Source organism: Tachysurus fulvidraco, chromosome 7 (assembly GCF_022655615.1).
Source record: "Tachysurus fulvidraco isolate hzauxx_2018 chromosome 7, HZAU_PFXX_2.0, whole genome shotgun sequence".
NCBI classification, from domain to species: Eukaryota; Metazoa; Chordata; class Actinopteri; order Siluriformes; family Bagridae; genus Tachysurus; species Tachysurus fulvidraco.
Genome location: NC_062524.1, coordinates 29,180,220 through 29,203,508, shown reverse-complemented (window position 1 = coordinate 29,203,508; position 23,289 = coordinate 29,180,220). Strand labels below are relative to the sequence as shown.

General features: G+C 37.5%; 1 protein-coding gene across 2 annotated transcripts in view; it reads right to left on the bottom strand.

Moving 5' to 3' along the window:
• LOC113643904 (macrophage mannose receptor 1-like) overlaps positions 1–23,289 on the bottom strand; it is a 146,000-nt gene that overhangs the window by 335 nt on the left and 122,376 nt on the right. The window contains exons 1-3 of one of the 2 annotated variants that reach the window (XM_047815913.1): positions 938–1,308; positions 489–827; positions 129–220 (exon numbers count right to left, since the gene is read on the bottom strand). The exons of the other annotated variant lie outside the window; for it this stretch is intronic. Of the exons in view, the coding sequence (XP_047671869.1) occupies positions 129–220; positions 489–827; positions 938–1,271 (765 nt within the window). The 5' untranslated portion in view covers positions 1,272–1,308. Of the gene's footprint in view, positions 1–128; positions 221–488; positions 828–937; positions 1,309–23,289 lie in introns of those variants that run through there. 2 annotated transcript variants of the gene reach the window in all.

Sequence of the window (23,289 nt, the reverse complement as noted above, 5' to 3'; positions counted from 1 at the left end):
TATTTCACACAGAAAAGAGGAATTAATAAAAATGAGTGAATGACAGAAATTTGAACAGATGAGCAGGGATAACATTGATGTTAAAACACAAATGTTCTCAAAAATTTCAGAGACATCCCGAGACTCACCTGCTCTAAAATGGACGACTGAACAGCAGAATCAAACACACTGCCATCAGACTTCACCTGCAGTCTCACTGTCTGATTCCTCATAGTGGAAACTGTGAAATAAACACACACACACACACACACACACACACACACACACACACACACACACACACACACACACACACACACACACAGTAGTTTAATTTCCTTTCCTAAAAGTGTAATTTGATCATTCTCCACATTCTTCTCCTTTGATGTCAATTACTCCTGAATTAAATAAATAACACATTTGTGTATTGAATTAAATAATTAATTGAGCATTTTATTTGCCATCAACTGTATATTAATAGCAAAAGCCAAGAAAAACACAAGACTCACAGGAATGACAGAAAAAAGAAAGCAGGCTGGTGCAGGTTGTATCATAGAACAGTCCGTTATAAACCACTGCACAGTTTGCATGTCCTCCATAATTATTAGGGTATCCAGAAGCCCATGGTAGGTTTGAAGCGATGGTTCCATCTGACCACTTCCATGTGTCTCTGTATAGCCCAATCCAGGAAACACCCTGGATGTTCCTCACCTGCCATAACATGTTTTGGTCTGAACTGTTAAGAGCGCTGGCCAAATCTGTGTGATATTCTCTACAGTAAGCCTGAGCTTGAGGCCAGGTCAGAAGTGTAGTGATGCCAATAAACCGGGCAGCACCACTGAAATTAGCTGTGGGAAAAAGAAAAGAAGGTCATGTCTCAGTCATCTGTCTGTACAGGAAACATGACACCAAAATACAACCCAAAATGTGATAAACCAGTATCATGATATTCACTCACAATTATAGCAGATGAAGGGTTTTAGTCCTGTACATGCTGTATCATACCATACATTACCACCACCTATGAAACCACATGCTTGTTTTCCACCGAGATTATCAGGCTCTCCAGGGTACCAGTTTGTATAAGTGACATTCTTCAGTGGGAGGTCGTTTAAGGACCAGCGCCAGCTGTTGACATCATTGTATAATCCGACCCAGGCATATGTTGCCAGATTTTTGTCTGTTGTTTCTTTCTTCAATCTTAGCCAATCGAAATCACTTATGACTGTTGCCAGGTCATTGTAAGTCACCCTGCAGTAATTATGTGCAACAGGCCATGTCGCCCCTGACATTATCAGGTCATATTTGTGAAGGACGGTTTGCAGGAAGGCAACTGGGACCAGTCCTGTTGGTGACATTTTATTTTTTAAAAACAAAGTCAATAACTAATAACTGCTTAATATTTGACTATTGATAAAACAATTAAATATAATAAAAAATATAAAATTAATAAAATTAAATATAATTACAATATTTCTTTATTTATTAACTTAAAATAATGACGTATATTCTAAACTCTTTGATATATGTTTATATTGACATGTTTAATTCTCATTAAATTCTCTAAAAAAAACTTTTTTGGAAACACCACAATTCTGTAAAATTATAATAATATTTAAATATATAATATTTACTCATGTAATATTAATTTGTGTAATATTAATTATTATCAGGGTTTGAAATTAACACCAGGTAACAGGTAATTAACACTCAGCTGTAGCATGCTGTCAAATCACTAGTCAATTTGTCGGCTTACTTTTCATAAATTATATTCACTCATTCATTTCTTGGGGAATTTCATGTGTCAAATCTGTGCAAATATTGAACTCATGAGTCATCATGAAATATTAAATACACACTTTGTATTATTAAATACAAAATAAAGAGGTAATTCGTACATGGGATTAAAACATTTGGTTAACAGAAAAGACTTATTTTGACACATCTGACAATTTTAGCAGACCATATTGTACATCTTTTAGTCCACAAGTTTGTCTTGTTGTTTTATTTGATGTTCTTTGTACTTGTGCTGATTTGCCCACATACAGTAAAAGGACAAGGATGAAAGAAGTAGAGGAGATGGAAGGATGTGGGTTTTTTTCTAAGGTTAGTAGAAGTTATGGCTGGTAACTTAAACATTTAGTAGACAAATTGGCTGTTGAGTGAAAACAGTCATTTCAAACCATGATAATAATTTCATAAATTATGCCATTAGTGGTTTATAAAAATAATCTCACCAGTGAGAAGCAGAAGAAAAAGATTCAGCTTCATGATGGACAGCTAGCTGATGGAAATAAAATCTCAATCTTAAATAAAAATGTTTAGTCTGTGCTCATGTTCCATAGACCTGGCCTTTGTTCACGTGTTTTGGTCTAAAAAGCATTTACAATACTGCTTGTTAATAAAAGTATGTATCGATGTGCTACATAAATGTTATGTTTCTGTGAATTCTAACAATAAGAACATTAAATCATACCTGTAATATAAAAATCTGAAGGCTGCTGTTCCTTCAGTAGCTCTGTTTTAGATCTTCACTGCTTGTACACAACTCTCTAAAACCTTAGCTGGATACTTCATCTGTTATTGTAACCCTAAAAGATTCTGACGTGTGATGCAGACTGATTTCCATCTTACTTTAACTGTCACTTGAAGCGAGACTCCTTATTTTAACAAAACCAAATAGTGCTCCATCTTGCTTAGATTTCAGCACAGACAGGAAGTGAAGGAGTTCATCAGGTTCCTTTAGTGTTGAATAGCCATGTGCCAATAATCAGATCCAACATTCAGCATGTACAATATGATCATGGCTGCTTTATAAAATCATCACTGTCTCTTCTTGGTAATCAGGAGTCAGCATTTTTGGGCAGTGAGTTAAAATCGAACCCATTGGGAAACCAGAGGAAAAATGTAGAGGCATCTTAATCATAAAGATTTCAAAATGATGGCTCTGCAAAGGAGGTCCAGAGTATTGAAATTATAAAGGAAGATCATGATGTGTTAAAGGAAAAAACAGGTAAAGGCTAGATAACTACACCTTATAGTGTGAGAAGTGCACTGAGACAATTTGAATACATTTACTTAGAAAATAAAAACTAGCACTGCTCTCCAATTTTGGAGTCAAGCAAACATTCACACTGCAGACTAAAACTATAGAAATAAGGAGTCCTGCTTTCCATAAGAAAAGAAGTGTTATCTAAGACCAGCCTTCAGTGTCACATATATATATGTCAGGACTCGGACTTTGGCCACATGCATGTGTTTATGTTCTATGTTCTTCGTCAAGTGTCTGTATACAGAAATATAAATATAAAGATTGATAGAGTATAAAATTCAAGAATAATATTAGATAGATGGGTGATTCTCTGAATTGGGTGCCCTTCAAGTCCTCCAAACTTACTTCAAAGATTTTCAATTGAAAAAAATCACAAAATGCATTTTAACGCTGTCAATTAATGGAAAAAGGTGCCTTTGCATTATAATGCAATACAATTGCTTTTTTTTTTATTTTATTTTAAAGATAATGGGTTGCCTAAGTATTAGACAACAAGCATGTTTGCCTGTCCTCACTAACCATCATTACATTTTCATTGAATATCAAACAAATAAAAACTGCAATTGATACCAAAATGTTGCTTCTAATGTAATCATATGTTGGTCTACTTTAACTAAAATATACACATATATATATATATAAATGCATTAATTATATATGAAATTGCAATATTTATACACGTCCTCCAGTTTGTATTCAACCCCGTCACACCATACTATTTACACCCCTATAAAAATAATGGATCGATTCCTATGGCATCACATCCAGGAAGTGACATCACACAAGTCTCTTGAAGAACATGATGCAAAGAAAGGCAAGTGTCAGTATCTTTTCTTACCTATATTTCATGTTTTTCACTGTCAGATTAAGATTGTCAGGCTCAACATTTCAACTCTGTTGTATGGCTAAATGATAGTAAACTACAGTTTAAGAAGAATTAAATAATAGTTTTGCGAAACATTAAACTTGTATGATGTCCTAAATGCCATGTGATGCTACTGTCTTAGCTAAGTATGGAGTTACAGCTACTGTTATCCAAAAACTTCAACCCCGTCACATTCAACCCCATCACATTTTTTTATTATAACAGGGTTGAATCGTTGTAACAGGGTTGAATGTTTGACACTTCTTAGTAGATTACTTAATTCTAGACTTGTTGTATTGTGATGTGAACTGTTAGAAATAATCGATTATGGTATTTTATGTTCAATATTTTCAGACATCCCAATAGCAAAAACAGCAGCAGAAAGGCAGAGACAGTACAGAGCAAGAAGAGATGCAGATGTAGAGAGAAGGGAAACATATCTCAGGAGTGAGCGTGAAAGGTGGAAAAGAGACACAGAGGCAGCCTACCAGCAGTCCCAGCAACCATGCGGATACATCAGGTGGTAACTCTTGCTCCAGGAGAGATACTGTCTCATAATGTCAGCTATACAGTATGTGCTCGACCCAGAAGCAGTTACAATGTGAGTGTTGGAACACAAAACATTTCAGCTGTGTTAAGAAGGTGCCAGATTCTGTGTCACAGAGGCAGACACAAATCCATTGGGAAGACCCACAGGTGCTAGGGCAGTGGTGTGTGCTCACATATGATAAAGATTTGTTCCCAGGAATAATACTTGCGATGGATGAAACCGTGTCGGGTCAAACAGGTTCTTTTGGCCTGCTCGTGAGGATGTGCTTTGGTATGTTTTTGATGATGTGCTTGAACTCATCCCACCTCCTAAGCCAGTGACAACACGGCACATGGAAATTCAAAAAGGGCCAGGCTTTCTGAATAAAGAATGAATTGATGGACATCTTACAGTCCTGTTTTGAAAGTTCAGTGTTAAGCACTAAAAACAAGTTTTAATCAAAATGAGATCCCAGCAAGGTAGTTTTCCATAGCCTATGTTGTTTTTATAAGGGATTTTTTTGGACCAACTGGAAAGATCGATTGATGTTTGTGATTAATTAATGCTTAATGCTTTTGATTTAATGTTAAATACTTACTAAAATGTTTGGGTTTTTTTTTGCCAACTTTAATAAAATACAATTTTACTGAATGTGATTTCATTAATTTTACAGGTAAGAAATCCATGCTATATTGAAATAATGATCATTACTTCAACCCTGTTATCATTTTCAACCCCGTTATGCTGAGTTCAACCCTGTTATTTGATAGTTTTTATTAATATTTTCATGAAAAGAAGACAAATTAGTTCAATGTTTGTTTTGCTGTGTGCAGAATTTACAGGACAGTCTGAAAAAATATGAAAGCCTGATTAAATTCTAATGTTAATGCATATTTTGTGATAAGATTTGAAGACCAATGTTAGATAAAGTTTTCATGACCTGATTTGGTATTCAAATGGTGAGTATTTAAAAATAAAATTCTACATGCAATAAATCATATCAAACAAGGGACATCTCATTGAAAAGTTTCTACAAGAATTTACTTGAAAATCTTTTAAAATCATATTTAAACAGGGTCCAAGTGGTCTGTGACGGGGTTGAACTCCAAAACAGCTTTCAGTAAGAAAAAACACTCAATATTGATTAGAATTTCATGCCTGAGGTGGGAAAATGTATTTTCTTAAAGGTTTGACTAATCCACTATCACATGAAATGATCAGAAATATAACTATTTAAGGTATATTTAAAAAAAATGTATGACCCAAAAGGCACCCATCTCAGAGAATGACTCAGATTTAGTTCACAATGTGTATGTATTTAACCCCAAACAGCCAGTCTGAGATGACCCAGGCAGCAGTGGCAAGGAAATACTCCCTTAGATGATGAAGGAAGAAACCTTGATAGGAAACAGACTCAAGGGGAACCCATCCTCATATGGGTGACACTGGAGGGTGTGATTATAAATATAAAGTAAAACAAATGTTGTATAGATGCAAAAGATCACATAGAGTTCACATCTTTTTAGTATAGCAGAGCCTAAGTGTAGCTGGTAGATCTCTGGATGCCTCAGGGTTCGCTGGGTCGGCGTCATCTCAGTCATTCAAAAACTCCATCGCATGGAAGACGATCAGAGCTGGTACAATTTCTGGATGCCTCGGGATGGGTAGAAAGAGAGAAGCAGTGTAGAGGGATTAACATATCTGCTGTTCATAATATTTGCAAGTCTTATATAATAGTGCACAATATTATGGGATGTATTATGTGTGAGCCTGACTAAAGAGATGAATTTTTAATCTACATTTAAACTGGGAAAGTGTGTCTGAGCCCCGAACACTATCAGGAAGACTATTCCAAAGTTTGGGAGCTAAATAAGAAAACGCTCTACCACCTTTAGTAGACTTAGATATTCTGGGAACTACCAGAAGTCCTGAGTTTTGTGATCTCAGGGAGCATGAAGGATTGTAACCTGTTAGAAGACTAGTTAGATACATGGGAGCTAAACCATTAAGAGCCTTGTACGTACTGTAAGTAGCAGCAGTTTGTAATCAATTATAAACTTTTATACAATTCTATACTTTCTTGTCCTAGTGAGAACTCTGGCAGCTGCATTTTGGACTAACTGTAACCTATTTATTAGAGATGCAGGACAACCACCTAGTAATGCATTACAATAGTCCAGTCTAGAGGTCATGAATGCATGAACTAGCTTCTCAGCATCAGATACAGACAGGATGTTTCTCAGCTTTGCAATGTTTCAAAGGTGGAAGAAGGCTGTTTTTGTGGTATGGGTGATATGATTTTCAAAAGACAAGTTACTATATAATATAACACCCAGGTCTTTCATTGTTGAGCTACTACTGTAGTAACAGTACATCCCTCTAAATGTAAGTTAAATTGTGAGAGTTTCTGTGTACTGGTTTTTGGGCCTATACAGTAAATAGTGTTTCTGTCTTATCAGAGTTTAACAACAGAAAATTACAACTCATCCAGTCTTTTATCTCTCTAAGGCATTGAGTTAATTTGGACACTTTGGCTATTTCATCTGGTTTTTGATGAGATATATAACTGTGTATCGTCAGCATAACAGTGGAAACTAATCCCATGTCTTCTAATGATGTTCCCTAATGGAAGCATGTATATCGAGAAAAGCAGAGGTCCTAGAACTGATCCTTGAGGGACCCCATGATTAACTGGTAATAAACTGGAGGATTCACCATTTAGTTTTACGAAATGGTATCGATCAGACAGGTAGGATCTAAACCTTAAAGCCTGTCCATGAATACCTGTGTAATTTGGAAGTGCTCTAGGAGAATGTTGTGATCTATAGTGTCGAATGCAGCACTAAAGACAAGTAGAACTAATAGTGACATACAGTCTTGGTCCGAAGCTAAGAACAAGTCATTTGTAACTTTAACAAGTTCTGTTTCTGTGCTGTGGTGGGGCCTGAAACCTGACTGAAAGTCTTCAAAGATATTGTTCTCCTGTAAGAAGAAGCTCAGTTGAACAGACACAACCTTTTCTAGTATTTTAGACATAAACGGAAGATGTGAAATAGGTCTGTAATTTGATAGTACATTTGGATCTAAATTAGGTTTCCTAATGAGTGGCCTAATAATTGCCAACTTGAAAGATTTAGGGACGTAACCTAAAGATAGTGAGGAGTTAATAATGTTAAGAAGAGGCTCACCAGCTTTATGTAACACTTCTTTCAGTAATTTAGTTGGAATGGGGTCTAGTGAGCAAGTTGTTGATTTAGATGTGGTAACAAGTTTATCTAACTCTTCCTGTCCTGTAGTTGTAAAGCGCTGTAGTTGTGTGTCTAGAGCCTTAAGTGAGACTGGGTCACTAGTTGCTCTCATATGTTGAGCGTTACCTATTTTATTCCTGATACTTTTTTATCAGGAATAAAATAGGTGACGATCTTGATTTTATCAGTGAAGAATCTCATAAAGTCCTCACTACTGAACTGTGATGGAATAGTCTGTTCAGATTTCAGTTTTTTTGTTAAACTAGCCACTGTGCTAAATAAAAACCTGGGGTTGTTCTAAACAAGACAAACCCATCAGATCTGTGCTGACAAATACATTATCTAAACAAGACAAACCCATCAGATTTGTGCTGACAAATATATCATCTAAACAAGACAAACCCATCAGAACTGTGCTGACAAATACATCATCTAAACAAGACTAACCCATCAGAACTGTGCTGACAAAGGAAGTCGCTGGCATCGGAAAAACAGTCTCTGTGCAGAAATTCATTCTGGACTGGGCTGAAGGGAAAGTAAATCAGAACGTCCACCTTATATTTCCACTTCCTTTCAGAGAGTTGAACTTGATGAAGGACCAGAAACTGAGTCTGATGGAGCTCCTTCATGTGTTTTTTTAAGGAAACAAAAGAAACAGAAATGTCCAGTTTGGAAAAGGTTCTGTTCATTTTTGACGGATTGGACGAGTGTCGATTTCCAGAACACAGTGAGAGTGTGTGATGTAACTGAATCAGCATCAGTGCCTGTGCTGCTGATAAACCTGATCAAAGGGAATCTGCTTCCCTCTGCTCTCATCTGGATCACCTCCAGACCTGCAGCAGCTGATCAAATCCCCTCTGAGTGTGTGGATCGAGTCACAGAGATACGAGGGTTCAATGACCCACAGAAGGAGGAGTACTTCAGGAAGAGGATCGGTGATCAGAGCCTGGCCAAAAAAATCATCACACACCTGAAGTCATAAAGAAGCCTCTACATCATGTGTCACATCCCAGTCTTCTGCTGGATTTCAGCCACTGTTCTAGAGAGAATGTTGGGTGAAGCAGAGAGTGGAGAGATCCCCAAGACTCTGACTCAAATGTACAAACAATTCCTCATCATTCAGACAAACATCATAAGAGAAAAATACTCAAAGAAGCAGGAGAGTGATGAAGAAATGCTTCTTAAACTGGAACAACTGGCTTTTTAGCAGCTGGAGAAAGGGAACCTGATCTTCTATGATGAAGACCTGAGAGAGTGTGGTATTGATGTGATTGAAGCAGCAGTGTACTCAGATGTGTGTACTCAGATCTTCAGAGAGGAGTTTGGGCTTCACCACAGTAAAGTGTACTGCTTTGTTCATCTGAGCATTCAGAAGCATACGTTCTGTGATAAATTTAGCTTTAACAGTAACTTTCTGTGGTAAATTTAGCTTTAACAATAGCCGCCCGTGGTACATTTAGCTTTAGCAATAAACTGTGGTACATTTAGCTTTATCAATTACTTTCTGTGGTACATGTAGCTTTAACAGTAACTTTCTGTGGTAAATTTGGCTTTAACAGTAACTTTCTGTGGTAAATTAAGCTTCTACAATAACTTTCTGTGGTAAATTTAGCTTTAACAGTAACTTTCTGTGGTAAATTAAGCTTCTACAATAACTTTCTGTGGTAAATTTAGCTTTAACAGTAACTTTCTGTGGTAAATATAGCTTTAACAGTAACCACCCGTGCTACATATTGCTTTAACAGTAACCAACAACAGTAACCAATAAACTGTGGTGCAATTACTTTCTGTGGTAAATTTAGCTTTAACAGTAACTTTCTGTAGTAAATTAAGTTTCTACAATAACTTTCTGTGGTAAATTTAGCTTTAACAGTAACTTTCTGTGGTAAATTAAGCTTTAACAGTAACTTTCTGTGGTAAATTTAACTTTAACAGTAACTTTCTGTGGTAAATTCAGCTTTAACAGTAACCACCCATGCTACATTTAGCTTTAACAGTAACCACCGGTGCTACATTTAGCTTTAGCAACAAACTGTGGTGCAATTACTTTCTGTGGTAAATTTAGCTTTAATTAATTTAATACTTAAGGAAAGGGAAGGGAAGGGAAGGAAAGGCAGGGAAGGGAAGGAAAGGGAAGGGAAAAAGTTAAGAAAAGAGAAAATAAGGAAGAATAGAGGGATGTATGGAATAGGGAAGAGGGTGTAGGAAAATGAAAGCTGTAGAAAAAATATGAAAGTCAGTGAGCGATGGGATGGAAAGGAAAAGAAAGAAAAGGAAAGGGAATGGAAGGAAAGGATAGATAAAGAAAGGAAAGGAAAGTAAAGGGAATGGAATGGAAGTAAAGTAGAGGAAAAGAAAGGAAAGGAAAGGAGAGGAAATATAAAGAACTTAAGGAGGGAGGAAACAGGAATGAGAAGGAATAAAAGAAAATGTCACGTGACGTGGCCAGAATACCCGTGGGGCAGTTCCCCTCAATGTGCTGTGTTTTGATATGTCACATGTCCATGTTCAGCAAATTTTTAATTTTCACGTGACCTCACGTGTCGTCAGGTGACGTGACCAGAATACCTGTGGGGCAGTTCCCCTCAATGTGCTGTGTTTTGATATGTCACATGTCCATGTTGTGCAAATTTTTAATTTTCATGTGACCTCACGTGACGTCACGTGACGTGACCAGAATACCCGTGGGGCAGTTTATAAAAATCATCTCACCAGTGAGAAGCAGAAGAAGAAAAAGATTCATCTTCATGATGGACAGCTAGCTGTTGGAAATAAAATCTCAATCCTAAATAAAAATATGTAAGTATCATATACCAAGTGATTTATTTGTGCACCTTTGTAAATGATTATCTAATCATCATCAGGTGTCAGGTTAGGGCCAAAAGCAGTGAGGGATTACAGCACCCATCAACCACTGCATACATTCACACCACACACCAAGTCTCATCATCACAAACACCTGAATCATGTCTCTGGACACTGAAGCACTAGTATTTAATCTGTAAAGCACTTGGACTTGGTCTAATGTTTATTGTCCATTGTCTGATCCATGCAATGTTAATGTTTATTCCATGTTTGTTTAGTCTGTGCCCATGTTCCATAGACCTGGTCTTTGTTCGCATGTTTCAGTCTAAATTAAAGAAACATTTTACTTAAAACATCACGTTTTAAAGTGGACAGCACTAAACACCATAGACACTGCATCACATGTATTCTTATTAAAACCTCTAAAAAGTAACTTTTACAATACTGCTTGTTAATAAAAGTATGTTCATGTAATATGTTCTAAATTATGTTTATCATCACATCTATTAAGACACTGTACAGACATCACACAATGAAAATTTGGTACCAATTGAAATTCAGTAAAAAATTACAGTAATATTTCCTATAACTAAATATTCTATGCATTTATTTAACCTTCTACAATAGTTCTTCATTAATTAATCAATAAATATTAATAAATATGCTACCTCTTACTTACTTATAATTGGTTTATTACCGAACTTAAACTCAACGTGCTACATAAATGTTATGTTTCTGTGAATTCTAACAATAAGAACAATAAATCATACGTGGAATATAAAAATCAGAAGGCTGCTGTTTCTTCAGTAGCTCTGTTTTAGATCTTCACTGCTTGTACACAACTCTCTAAAACCTTAGAGGGATACTTCATCTGTTATTTTAACCCTGGAAAGATTCTGATGAGTGATGCAGACTGATTTTCATCTTTGTAATAGATTTGTGTATTGACAGGTTGAGGTTGCCACCTTCTGGGTCATTATGGTAAAGGCAGTTGTTATGTTAAGTTTGTGGGCAAATGTTATTTGAGCCTTTGAGGCACCTGTAGTCTGTTCACAGAAGTAAGAAGTAAAGACGTGTGAAGTTGTTCTGCTCAGCCTGTTTATTGTCTTCCACCCGATATACTAAAATCTTACTTTAACATTCATACAGACTCCAGACTCCTTATTTCAACAAAACCAAATTCTGCCCCATCTACCTCAGATTTCAGCACAGACAGAAGTGAAGGAGTTCATCAGGTTACTTTATTGTGGAATAGCCATGTGCCAATAATCAGATCCAACATTCAGCATGTACAATATGATCATGGCTGCTTTATAAAATCATCACTGTCTCTTCTTGGTAACTATGTGTTAAATGGCAGCAACAGGTAAAGACTAGATTATTACTGTACACCTCTTAGTGTGAGAAGTGCATTGAGACATTTTGAATACATTTACTTAGAAAATAAAAACTAGCACTGCTCTCTGTTTTTTGGAGTCAAGCAAACATTCACGCTGCAGACTACAACTATAAAAATAACGAGTCCTGCTTTCCATAGAAAATGAAGTGTTGTCTAAATCCAGCCTTCAGTGTCACAGGTCCAAATGCCACAGAAAGATAGTCTTATTACACAGTTATGGACAAAACAAAGCTACAAATTAAATACTAGGTTAAATCAGTGAAATACTTTATCTCCACATTTGCAGCAGTCAGAGTGCCTGAGCTGGGATTTGGAGTCAAGCTTGTTAAACAAAGGAACTGCAATCACCCCACAACATGGTGAAAACAGGAATCCCTGAGAGGAGATGGATTAGTATTGGGGGTTGTGTCAGTGGTCTATCAAGGCTAAATGTTATGAAGCAGCTAAAATAAAGACTGTGGGGAGACATAAATAATGCATATTTATTTTTTTTATAAATAATGCACAATAATTTTTTTAATAATTAATATTTTATTTTACACATGTACACATGGACATGATGGTGACATGTTTTTTTAATTTTATTTTTTCTTAATAAATTAATATTTTACGAGTGTATGGCAGGGGCGGTTCTAGGATTTCATCTTTATGGGGGTTTTAGGGGGATTATTTATTATATTTCAACTCTGGTAATAAGAATAGTGAAATTTCACTGCTTTTGGATGCCGTCTTTGCAAAAAGGGCAAAAGTGTGACCTATTGCCCCACTAAATGTGGCTGGGTCAAATTATTTATTTTAGTATTATATTTAGTATTTATTTTACGAACACATGCTTCAACAAAAATAGACAAAATTAATTTTACTTGCGAAATTTAGAGAGTCCGCTAAATAATGCTGATTTTGAATTGTTTGTTGATGGTTCAGCTCAAGTCATTGGAGGGAATAGGAGAGCAGGAAAAGCAATGACCTCTTTATCTGATGTAGTTGGTAAATTTCAGGCAAATATGTGGAAGGAAACCCAAGTTATGACACTCTAAACTTTCCAGATGAGTCAAGTAGACCCCAGGTCTGCACAAAGGGTTATATAAATATGATATGTACTATGGCAAACCTTAGCACACAATTTTTTATATAAATAAAACAGACTATTTTGTATAGATAGGCCGTGAAGGTTTCCATGTCACACACAGAGGTTTGGTCTGCCTTGGATCTGAGCTACTCTGAGTGAACAAATGCAAATGAACCAGGCCTCATACCGGGTGATGGGGGTGTTTGCACAACAAAAGCAGGGCTGAAGAACTGTGAAAATCTCAACAGGGGGGAATCACACCTTGGGACCGGCATCAGAAAATAAAAAAGCAAGGAAATCTAGTGTTAATAAAAGTATGTTCATGTAATATGTACTAGGGGGGAAGTCGTGGCTTAATGGTAAGAGAGTCTAACTCCTAACCCTAAGGTTGTGGGTTCGAGTCTTGGGCCGGTCAGAACTGAGGTGCCCTTGAGCAAGGCACCGAACCCCCCCAACTGCTCCCCGGGCTCCGAGGCATAAATGGCTGCCCACTGCTCCTTGAGTGTGTGTGTGTGTGTGTGTGTGTGCACTTTGGATGGGTTAAACGCAGAGAACAAATTCTGAGTATGGGTCACCATACTTAGCTTGTCACATCACTTCCTATCACTTCTTGTCCTAAATAATGTTTAACATCACATACATTAAGAGATCATACAGGCATCATACAGTGAAAATTTGGTACAAATTGAAATTCAGTAAAAGTTACAGTAGTATTTTATATATATAAATATTATATATATTCACTTATAATTAGCTTATTACCAAACTTAAACTCAATAAGAACATTATTAAGAACCTGTAATATAAAAATCTGAAGGCTGCTGTTTCTTCAGTAGCTCTGTTTTAAATCTTCACTGCTTGTACACAACTCTCTAAAACCTTAGGGGGATACTTCATCTGTTATTTTAACCCTAGAAAGATTCTGACGTGTGATGCAGACTGATTTCCATCTTACTTTAACATTCACTCAGACTCCAGACTCCTTATTTCAACAAAACCAAATTCTGCCCCATCAGATTTCAGCACAGGCAGGAAGTGAACAGACAGCTCCCTCTTACCTCAAAGCTCTCATCATTCCTCACACTGCACCCCGCAACCTCCGATCTACCAGCACTGCTCGACTGGTTCCACTATCTCTAACGGTAAGAGGAAAGTATACTACAAGACTCTTCTCTGTTCTCGCACCAAGGTGGTGGAATGAACTTCCGCTAGAGGTCCGGACAGCTGTGTCACTGGCTATTTTCACTTGGCGGTTGAAGACCTACTTATTCAGGAAACACTTCAACTAGCACTTCTTTGCTTATCTTTTGCATTTAAAAAAAATACAACCTTTGACACTTTTTTATTGTAACTTTGAACAAATGTTTTAAATGCATGGTATCTTAAGTATGCAACCTAGTGAACCATCATTAATGTATTCAGTGTTAGAGATTTAAGCACTTATGTACATCACTCTGGATAAGGGCGTCTGCCAAATGCATGGCATCATGGCTGCTTTATAAAATCATCACTGTCTTTTGTTGGTAACTAGGAGGCAGCATTTTAAGGCAGTGAGATAAATTCAAACCCATTGGGAAACCAGAGGAAAAATGTAGAGGCATCTTAATCATAATGATTTCCAAATGATTAATCTACAAAGAAGCTCCAGAGTACTGTAATTATAAAGGAAGATCTACATGATGTGTTAAAGGCCAGAAACAGGTCAGATCAGGATTCTTACAGTGTTAGGAGAAGTGCACCGAGACTGTTTGAATACATTTTCTTATCAAATAAAAACTTTCACTGTTTTCCATTGTTGTATAATGTGTAAAACAAGCCATCTCTCTGCAGACTACAACTATAAAAATAACAAGTCCTGCTTTCCATAAGAAAAGAAGTGTTATCTAAGACCAGCCTTCAGTGTCACATTTACCATTGTCACAGAAAGAGTGTCTTATTACACAGTTGTGGACAAAACAATGCTACAAATTAAATACTAGAATAAATCCTAATGTCTGGAAAGAAACTGGAAGAAGTGACACACAGAACTCATCACCACTAAGTATATCAATCTGGTGTTTGGATCTGTATCTCCTCCAGTTCTGCATTACTGTTTGTGTTATTGATTCTTCTACTGCCAACTTATGGTCAGTGTAATCATTGTAAAGTCATGTTTTGACACAATGACACCTTTCTAAATTCTAAAAGGTTTTGAAGTAATATGATGATGTGTGCAATAATAATGCTTCGTTATGGATGAATACACCAACCAGTGTTTGGTGGAGGTGTACAGTGTGTGGCCTGGCCAGAAACTGACGTTACAGATCATCTTTGGTTGTCTTGTAGATGTTTAGATCTGGGTGCACCCTCCAGGTCACTGTGGTGTTCTAAAAGCAAATAATAACAGAAAAGTAAAGAGAACTACTAACAAGGATGTTGTGGGAAAATAATTTTAAGTCATTGTTTTATTTCCTTTTAGTTCTAGCATATTTCTGTGGATCAATGCCAGAAAAGGTAAAGACTAGATTATTACTGTACACCTCTTAGTGTGAGAAGTGCACTGAGACAATTTGAATACATTTACTTAGAAAATAAAAACTAGCACTGCTCTCTGTTTTTTGGAGTCAAGCAAACATTCACGCTGTAGACTACAACGCATATTTGCATACACATATTTCAATTAGTACCAAACTTTCACTGTATGATGTCTGTATGATCTCTTAATGTATGTGATGTTAAACATTATTTAGGACAAGAAGTGATAGGAAGTGACGTGACAAGCTAAGTATGGTGACCCATACTCAGAATTTGTTCTCTGCGTTTAACCCATCCAAAGTGCACACACACACACAAACACACACACACACACACACACACACACACACACACACATACACACACACACACGCGGAGCAGTGGGCAGCCATTTATGCCTCGGAGCCCGGGGAACAGTTGGGGGGGGTTCGGTGCCTTGCTCAAGGGCACCTCAGTTCTGACCGGCCCAAGACTCAAACCCACAACCTTAGGGTTAGGAGTTAGGAGTTAAGGGCCACGACTTCCCCCCTAGTACATATTACATGAACATACTTTTATTAACACTAGATTTCCTGGCATTTTTTATTTTCTGATGCCGGTCCCAAGGTGTGATTCCCCCCTGTTGAGATTTTCACAGTTCTTCAGCCCTGCTTTTGTTGTGCAAACACCCCCATCACCTGTGAGGCCTGGTTCATTTGCATTTGTTCACTCAGAGTAGCTCAGATCCAAGGCCGGCCAAACCTCTGTGTGTGACATGGAAACCTTCACGACCCATCTATACAAAATAGTCTGTTTTATTTATAGAAAAAATTGTGTGCTAAGGTTTGCCATAGTACATATCATATTTATATAACCCTTGTGCAGACCTGGGGTCTATTTGACTCATCTGGAAAGTTTAATGTGTCATAACTTGGGTTTCCTTCCACATATTTGCCTGAAATTTACCAACTACATCAGATACATTTACATTTACAGCATTTGGCAGACGCCCTTATCCAGAGCGACGTACATAAGTGCTTAAGATACAGAGGTCATTGCTTTTCCTGCTCTCCTATTCTCTCCAATGAATTGAGCTGAACCATCAACAAACAATTCAAAATCAGCATTATTTAGCGGACTCTCTGCAATAGCATTTGAAGATGAGTGCGTAAGCATAACACAATCATGAGTCATTTCTTCATCCTCTGAAGGAACATCAGTCATTGCAGACATCAAACAAGAGGATGGGTTAGTGACAGGGGCATGGTCCAAAACCAAGTTGAGGGCTGTGAGAGTAGTTAACCAATTTCCCCAACAGGAGGAGGTGATTTTAGCTTGATTCTTTGTTGTGGATACTGAATTTGGGCACCTGACTTTTATTGTTTGGCCTAAAACTGCATTTGTACAGGCCTGAACAAGAAAGGCAGAACATTCCTGTACTCTGATGAAAGGCCATCAAACCATGCCCTGACTAATGGTCCCTTATCATGTAATACATCATCTGGACTGTTGGCTATTCCACTGTATGCAACCACAGATTTACAAAATCTTTCAGTGTATTCACTTACAGTTTCTTCCTTTTTCTGCACACAGTTAGTGACTCTGGCCCAGTCAATCTTTGGCCCAATAATATCCTTCAGTATCCTAAGGACTCCTTCTCAAAACGTATCTTTGCTGGCACGTTTGAAATCAGAAGTATACACCGTAATTTCTAAACACAAAACAAAATTCTGATTCTGTTAACACCTGAGAGATGATTTGAGTGACTTCCACTGGAGACATGTCATAGAGACGCAGTTTTTTGGCTAATGCTCTCCTAAATAAAAAAAAAATAGAATGTGCTGGTGGCAAACTTTGAGAAAGTCTCTCTATTGCTTCAGGCCCTAAAGCATTAATGACAGTTTGCACTTGTAATACTAATGCTGGAGCTATTCTACTTTGAACCCTTTTTCGAGCTCCACACACAAGGGTATTGACTGGCTGGTAAAGTCACTAAAGGACACATTATCTCCCTCTTGGTTAGACAAGGAATGCAAGTCAGGATATATATAAGTGATGGAAGATACTCGTGCACGTAATTCTTTGTTTTGCTCTTCTAGCTCTGCAATATGTTGGGCATGCTCTTGTGCTGAGGTAACACAAAATTCCATGTGGCAACAGATAATTCCTTTGACATTTTTCTGTCTGATACAAGCACCTAGCACCTTTTTGCATTCTTCACTAGACTATACTTTGTCTGGATGAATGCCATATTTCTTTGTCAAATTCTGTTTGACTGAGTCTGTTGTTGGAAAAAATCTTAGTAGAAATAATTAAAATATTATTCCTTACAATACTATAACCAAAGTAAAGTATTAGGCCTTGCAAAATATTACAAGTATTAGGCCTTGCAAAATATTACAATTGCTGTCATAAGACATATGTAGGTGATGTTGTAGGCCAAAGATGTTGATTGCAACCAGATTCGGGGCTGTTAGGCCTAGTCAGTCTGAGCACATTTGTAATAACAACTTGTTATGTAGAAGGGAAAATACCATTGTTCCCAGACCTTAGCTCATAAATTGTTATGGAAAATGAAGAACACCATGGTTCTCAGACCTTGGTCCATAGCAATAACATGTTATGTAGAATGAAAAAAACAGTGGTCCACAGACCTAGGCCCTGAGAACTAAAGGAAGGAAAATCCATATATGGGCATGTGGTGCTCATAAACTTGTTGTGCAGACTGAAGAAGGCCCAGGTGTTTAGTCTGAGGTCATGAAAAATAAGGGGAGGAAAATCCATAAATGGGCATATGGGTGAAAGGTAATGGGAAATAAGGGGAAATTGGGTCAGTGTATTTAGAAAACATAGGAGATGATTTCGGTAAATAAGGTGATATGGCACCTGGGCTCCTAGGAGCGCCAGGGTATATATTGAGAAGATATCTGAGGTTTTTTTGGGTTCTTCGGGGGCGAAGGTGTGTGTGTGCGTGTGGGGGCGCGTGCGCGCGCACGCGGGCGCGTGCCCGTGTCCGCGGGTCAAGGTGGGTGGTTTTTATTTTTGCAAGGACGTCACGAGAGTTCTTGTTTTTCTTGATTGATTTTGCATGACATGCTCTTTTTGGGGGTTTTCATTTGTTACTTTGAATTTGGCAATTTGTTACTTTTGATTTGGCAATGTGATACTTTGAATTTGGCAATTTGTTACTTTTGATTTGGCAATGTGATACTTTGAATTTGGCAAATTGTTACTTTGAATTTGGCAAATTATAATTTGTTGGCTGATTGACCATAATAAAGAAGTTTGCTCATTCTCATCCAGGTCTGAGGAGTTTTCTCAGTATTTTTGTAGTAATTATAGAGTTAACAGTGAAATTTAACTAAAGGCCTAAGAGAAGAGATCACCCTGTGATGTGTCGACTTGGAGACCGGCTCTGAGTTCCCACATATCTAATGGCACCCCAGATGGGACTTCAAAGGGGCTAGCTTGACCTGTGTCCGGGACCAGGACCACTCTCTCTCTGAAGGGTCACAGAGGCCGGCCATAATAATAAGGTAAGCAGACGCCTGTTATATTCGAAGTCTGTGCGTAGTGAATCTGTGACCTGAAAAGGGAGGGGTGGCCCTGGGAGGCGGACAGCTGCCCTTGAAGTCAAGAACTCTTAAGGGTGAAATACAGTATAATAACTGGATGAAATAGGAAATAGATAAAGTTGTTGTGATTTGTGACGGTGTGAGTGGCAGGGTAAAATCTCATGTGCGGATTCTGTTGTGAGAGGCACACACACACTTAGACAGAGAGAGAGGTGTGTGTGTGTGACAGGCATAATCTCATGAGTGAGTTCTGTCGTGAGAGGCACGCACACGGAGAAAGAGGGAGAGGTGTGTGTGTGTGACAGAACAAAATCTCATGGGTGCATTCTGTCGTGAGAGACACACACACGGAAAGAGCGAGCGAGAGACATAGTGAGGGGTGTGTGTGTGTGTGACAGAAAAAAACTCATGAGTGAATTCTGGTGTATACATTTTTTACTTATTTATATTTTTGGTATTAAGGATTGAAAATTCCTGTGGCGTACCGCCGGTGTGTATATAACTCACAGCCGGGACTGAACGGGCAGGTGGTGAAAACGCGTTGGCCCTAGATACCGCTGTCCAGCGAGACAGGTCTGCTTGGTAGGGCTGTGTGGGGTACCCCGTATTTATAAGTGTTATAAGTGTTTATATACGTGCACGTTATCATCATAAGTATACGGCGATTCACAATGATAAGTGGATACGGCAACGTACACATTGATAAGTGGACAGAGCCAAATGAGTATTCATAAATAAGTGTACGCCATATAAGTATACATAAATGATACGTGTACGGTGTGTAATGTGTATGAATTGTTTATGTGCACATGTGTATTTGTGTATTGTCAAACTGAATGACGATTCAGTTTGATGTGTGATAAAGTACAAACAAGCAATTGTGAAGTGTTTTATGGCACTTATAAGATCTTATAAAATGAGTTGCAACGGAAAAAAGCGCTAAGTCACACAAGCAGAACATAACATTTATTTAAGTTACACAAGCATTCAGTTATAGCAGAGAACTGTATGAGACACACTGAGTGAAAATAAGATTCACCTGATTCATCTGATTCACCTTGCTTCATAGTTTTCAATATTTTTTAATAAATCCCCAAGGGTCCAAGAAGTATCTAAGCCTTTTAATCCAAATTGCTGTGTTCGCCTTACAATAGTTATTTTTCTGACCGAAGACTGTACACGGAGTTTATTCCCGTCCATTTTTTTTTCCGACTCTCGCTTCCTAGTTGATGAACTACAAATTCGGTGTCATGTTTGTAGTCCAGCTTTACATGAGCCAATAGGTGCCCCATAGAGCAGAGATAGACAAGCTTAGAAGCCAATACCCGGTAACAGGTATTTGTTTGGCAGTTGGGCCAGCCAGTAATAAGGAGCGAGACCCTGACGTCCCTTTAGCCAATAAGGAGACGATTTTAACGAGGAGCGATAAGGGCCATCTGGCAAGGTGAATGTTATGACTTAATTCCCAAACACACACATACACACAGAACAGCTTTTCTGAGTTTTTTCTCTTTTCGTGAGCAGATACTAATGCTTAGTGGGAAAACATTCATATAATAAATCATTTTAATTTTGTTAAAGAATTTAGACAAGTCTTGGGCCATTTGTGTTGACTTCATAGAAAATTTAATTTTGTGTTGGGGAAAGTTTTAAAGTTAGTAGTGTTAAACCAGGTGTAGGTCATTTTGTTTTATCTTTATTTTTTGTATTTGTTTTATTATTAACCTTTGTTTTATTTTTTGTTGTTGTTTGGTTATATGGATTCCATTAGCTGAAAATCTATACAATCAGCTAGTTTTCCTGGGTCCACACATATGCATATTCATACATACAAATCTGTTTTTAATTCATAACAGGACTAGACATAAACTACAATATGATTTATAATTACATTAAGACATATAAAAACCTAATGTAGTGTTTTTGTTTCAGTAAAAGAAACCCTCCATTTTAGCTTCTGTAACTCTGTGCCAGTAAGGCCTAGAATCACCTTGACATTTGTAACACACACGCACACACACAGAGATTGTTTTGGTTCCAATGAGATCGTTGTTTTTTCTTTCTCTCTTTTCTGAGTGTTAGAGGTTTTAGAAGCTGAAAACTTGGAGCATTATCTAACCGTGTAGAGTTATATTATGTTATAAGTGGGTCGTTAGATGAGACAATTACCAACAAGTTAACAACAATTTAATTGATTTGTTCTTTTCACTTTTATTTTTTATTTGTATTTTTTCCTTTTTGACAATGTAACAACAATTTAATTTTTACAACTTAACAATTTGTTTTGATTATTTATCTAAGTGATTTAACAGTGATTTAACTGGTAGTTTATTTGATTGATTGTTTATTTGATTTTATTTGATTTATTAGTGAGTTAATTAATTGAATAGGTCAATACTTGGTTGAGTATGTAATTATTTGAATGTGCAGTTGATTGATTTTAATCAATTTTAATTTAATTTTCATTTTAATTGAAGTTACTTATTGGACTTATACTCTGATCTTGATATCTGCCTTGTCTTTCTTGAGAACTATACTAGAAGGAATCCTGCACAACCACGTTTTCCAGAAAAAGAATAAACGTTCAACTGCAATAATTACAGAACCACGTGACAGTGCCACAAGGGCGAGACAAGGGTGCATGATGGAGAAAGGTAAAAGAACTTAATTACTCCAGCTGCAATTGTAATAATAAAGCACAAGATGGCTGAAAAAGAAATTAAGAAGTACAGTACATGGAAAAAATGGCAAGACCGGACAAAAGGAGAATTGCAGTGGCCTGAAGGAGGGACGTTTGATGAGGTAAAATGCAGGAAGATGAGAGTAAGTATAAAATGCTGGGAGAAGTAAAAAGCATGAGAAATATTTTTTGTTTAAATTTTTTACATTTTAGTAAGTTTTTAGGAAAATGTTGTAATATTGCAATGTTGGGCTCTGCTAGGAGCAGAATTTCTGTATTTGTACTTACTTTGTCTGATCAGATATACAGAGCATTTAGGCATTCATTTGCAGGGTTGATTGCTTACTGTGCATAATCATATGATGTATGAATGGGCATTTATTGATATGGGTATTGAGAAGAAAATATTTAGGAGAGCTTTTGTTTCTGTTTTGCTTTTGTTTTTGTTCTGTCACTTTTGGTGTGGTTGGTCTGTGATTGGTTGCAGTGATAGGCCCTAAGACAGCTCTTTTCTACTGAAAAGCACAGGCGAACATTGCACTTGCTACACAGTGTGTTTGTGTATCCACTATTACAGTAAACTGGAAGAATAGACTAACTGAAAGAGAAATCTACATATTATCCAGCATATCCATTTGCACCTGTCCCTGTAATTATGGTCTAATTGAAAATAAGTATAAATTTAACAGAAAAGCACATTTAGAAATGAATTACAATGAATCATCTTACAGTTTAAATTTCGATTTGGGATGATGTAAGAAGTGCAGTGTCTTTATGTAAGGCATAAGGTACACAGGCTATTTTGACTACCACTTTGGCCCAAAGTTGTAGAATTACAGCATGGACATAAGCTCTAGTTTTCCAAATTAACTAAATATGTATGTGTTCTAGACATTGTAATGAACACAGAAAAAAAATTTTTTTTGAGGAATTTTATACGGATCTTGACAAAACCAGTCATGGAAAAAAATAAATACATAAATAAATTTGCAGGTAGGGTGAGTTCATGGCCAAGTGACTGGACAAATAAACAAGGTGGTGTTGTAATTCTGCAACGGTGGGCTTTACAGGGTTAAAGAAGCTAAAAGCAGAACAGAGTAAAGAACAGGAGTAAGAGTAGGCTACAGCCCCACCCTCAGGTGAATGTGAGGAGCAGCTGCAACCCCCATCTTATAACGAACATTACAGACATTACAGATCCGAGTACAACGGGATCCATCAACACAAGAAATAGAACTGGAGATTATAGAAGGGCAAGTCAGAGGAGTAATCCGGCAGACGTCAGCAGAAAAAGAACGTCCCAAGGGAGAGCAAGAGGACTGCCCTCCCATGGTAAAGGGCGGCAGCAGAGGAGAAGAAAGAAAATACCCAGAATGCCCAGAAGGGGCTACAGGAGGAAGAGAGGAAGTGCTGGAAGATGATGAATACCGACGCCTGTACTGGGACAGGGAGGTGGAGAAAGCTAATGCCCGATGGGAGGAAGGTCACTCCCACTTATCGAGGCAACAAGCAGAGGAGCGTAATATGGAGTGGTTGACTGAATACACAGGTTTAGAAAGACACAGCACACCGACTCCCTGGGCAAGAGAATACAT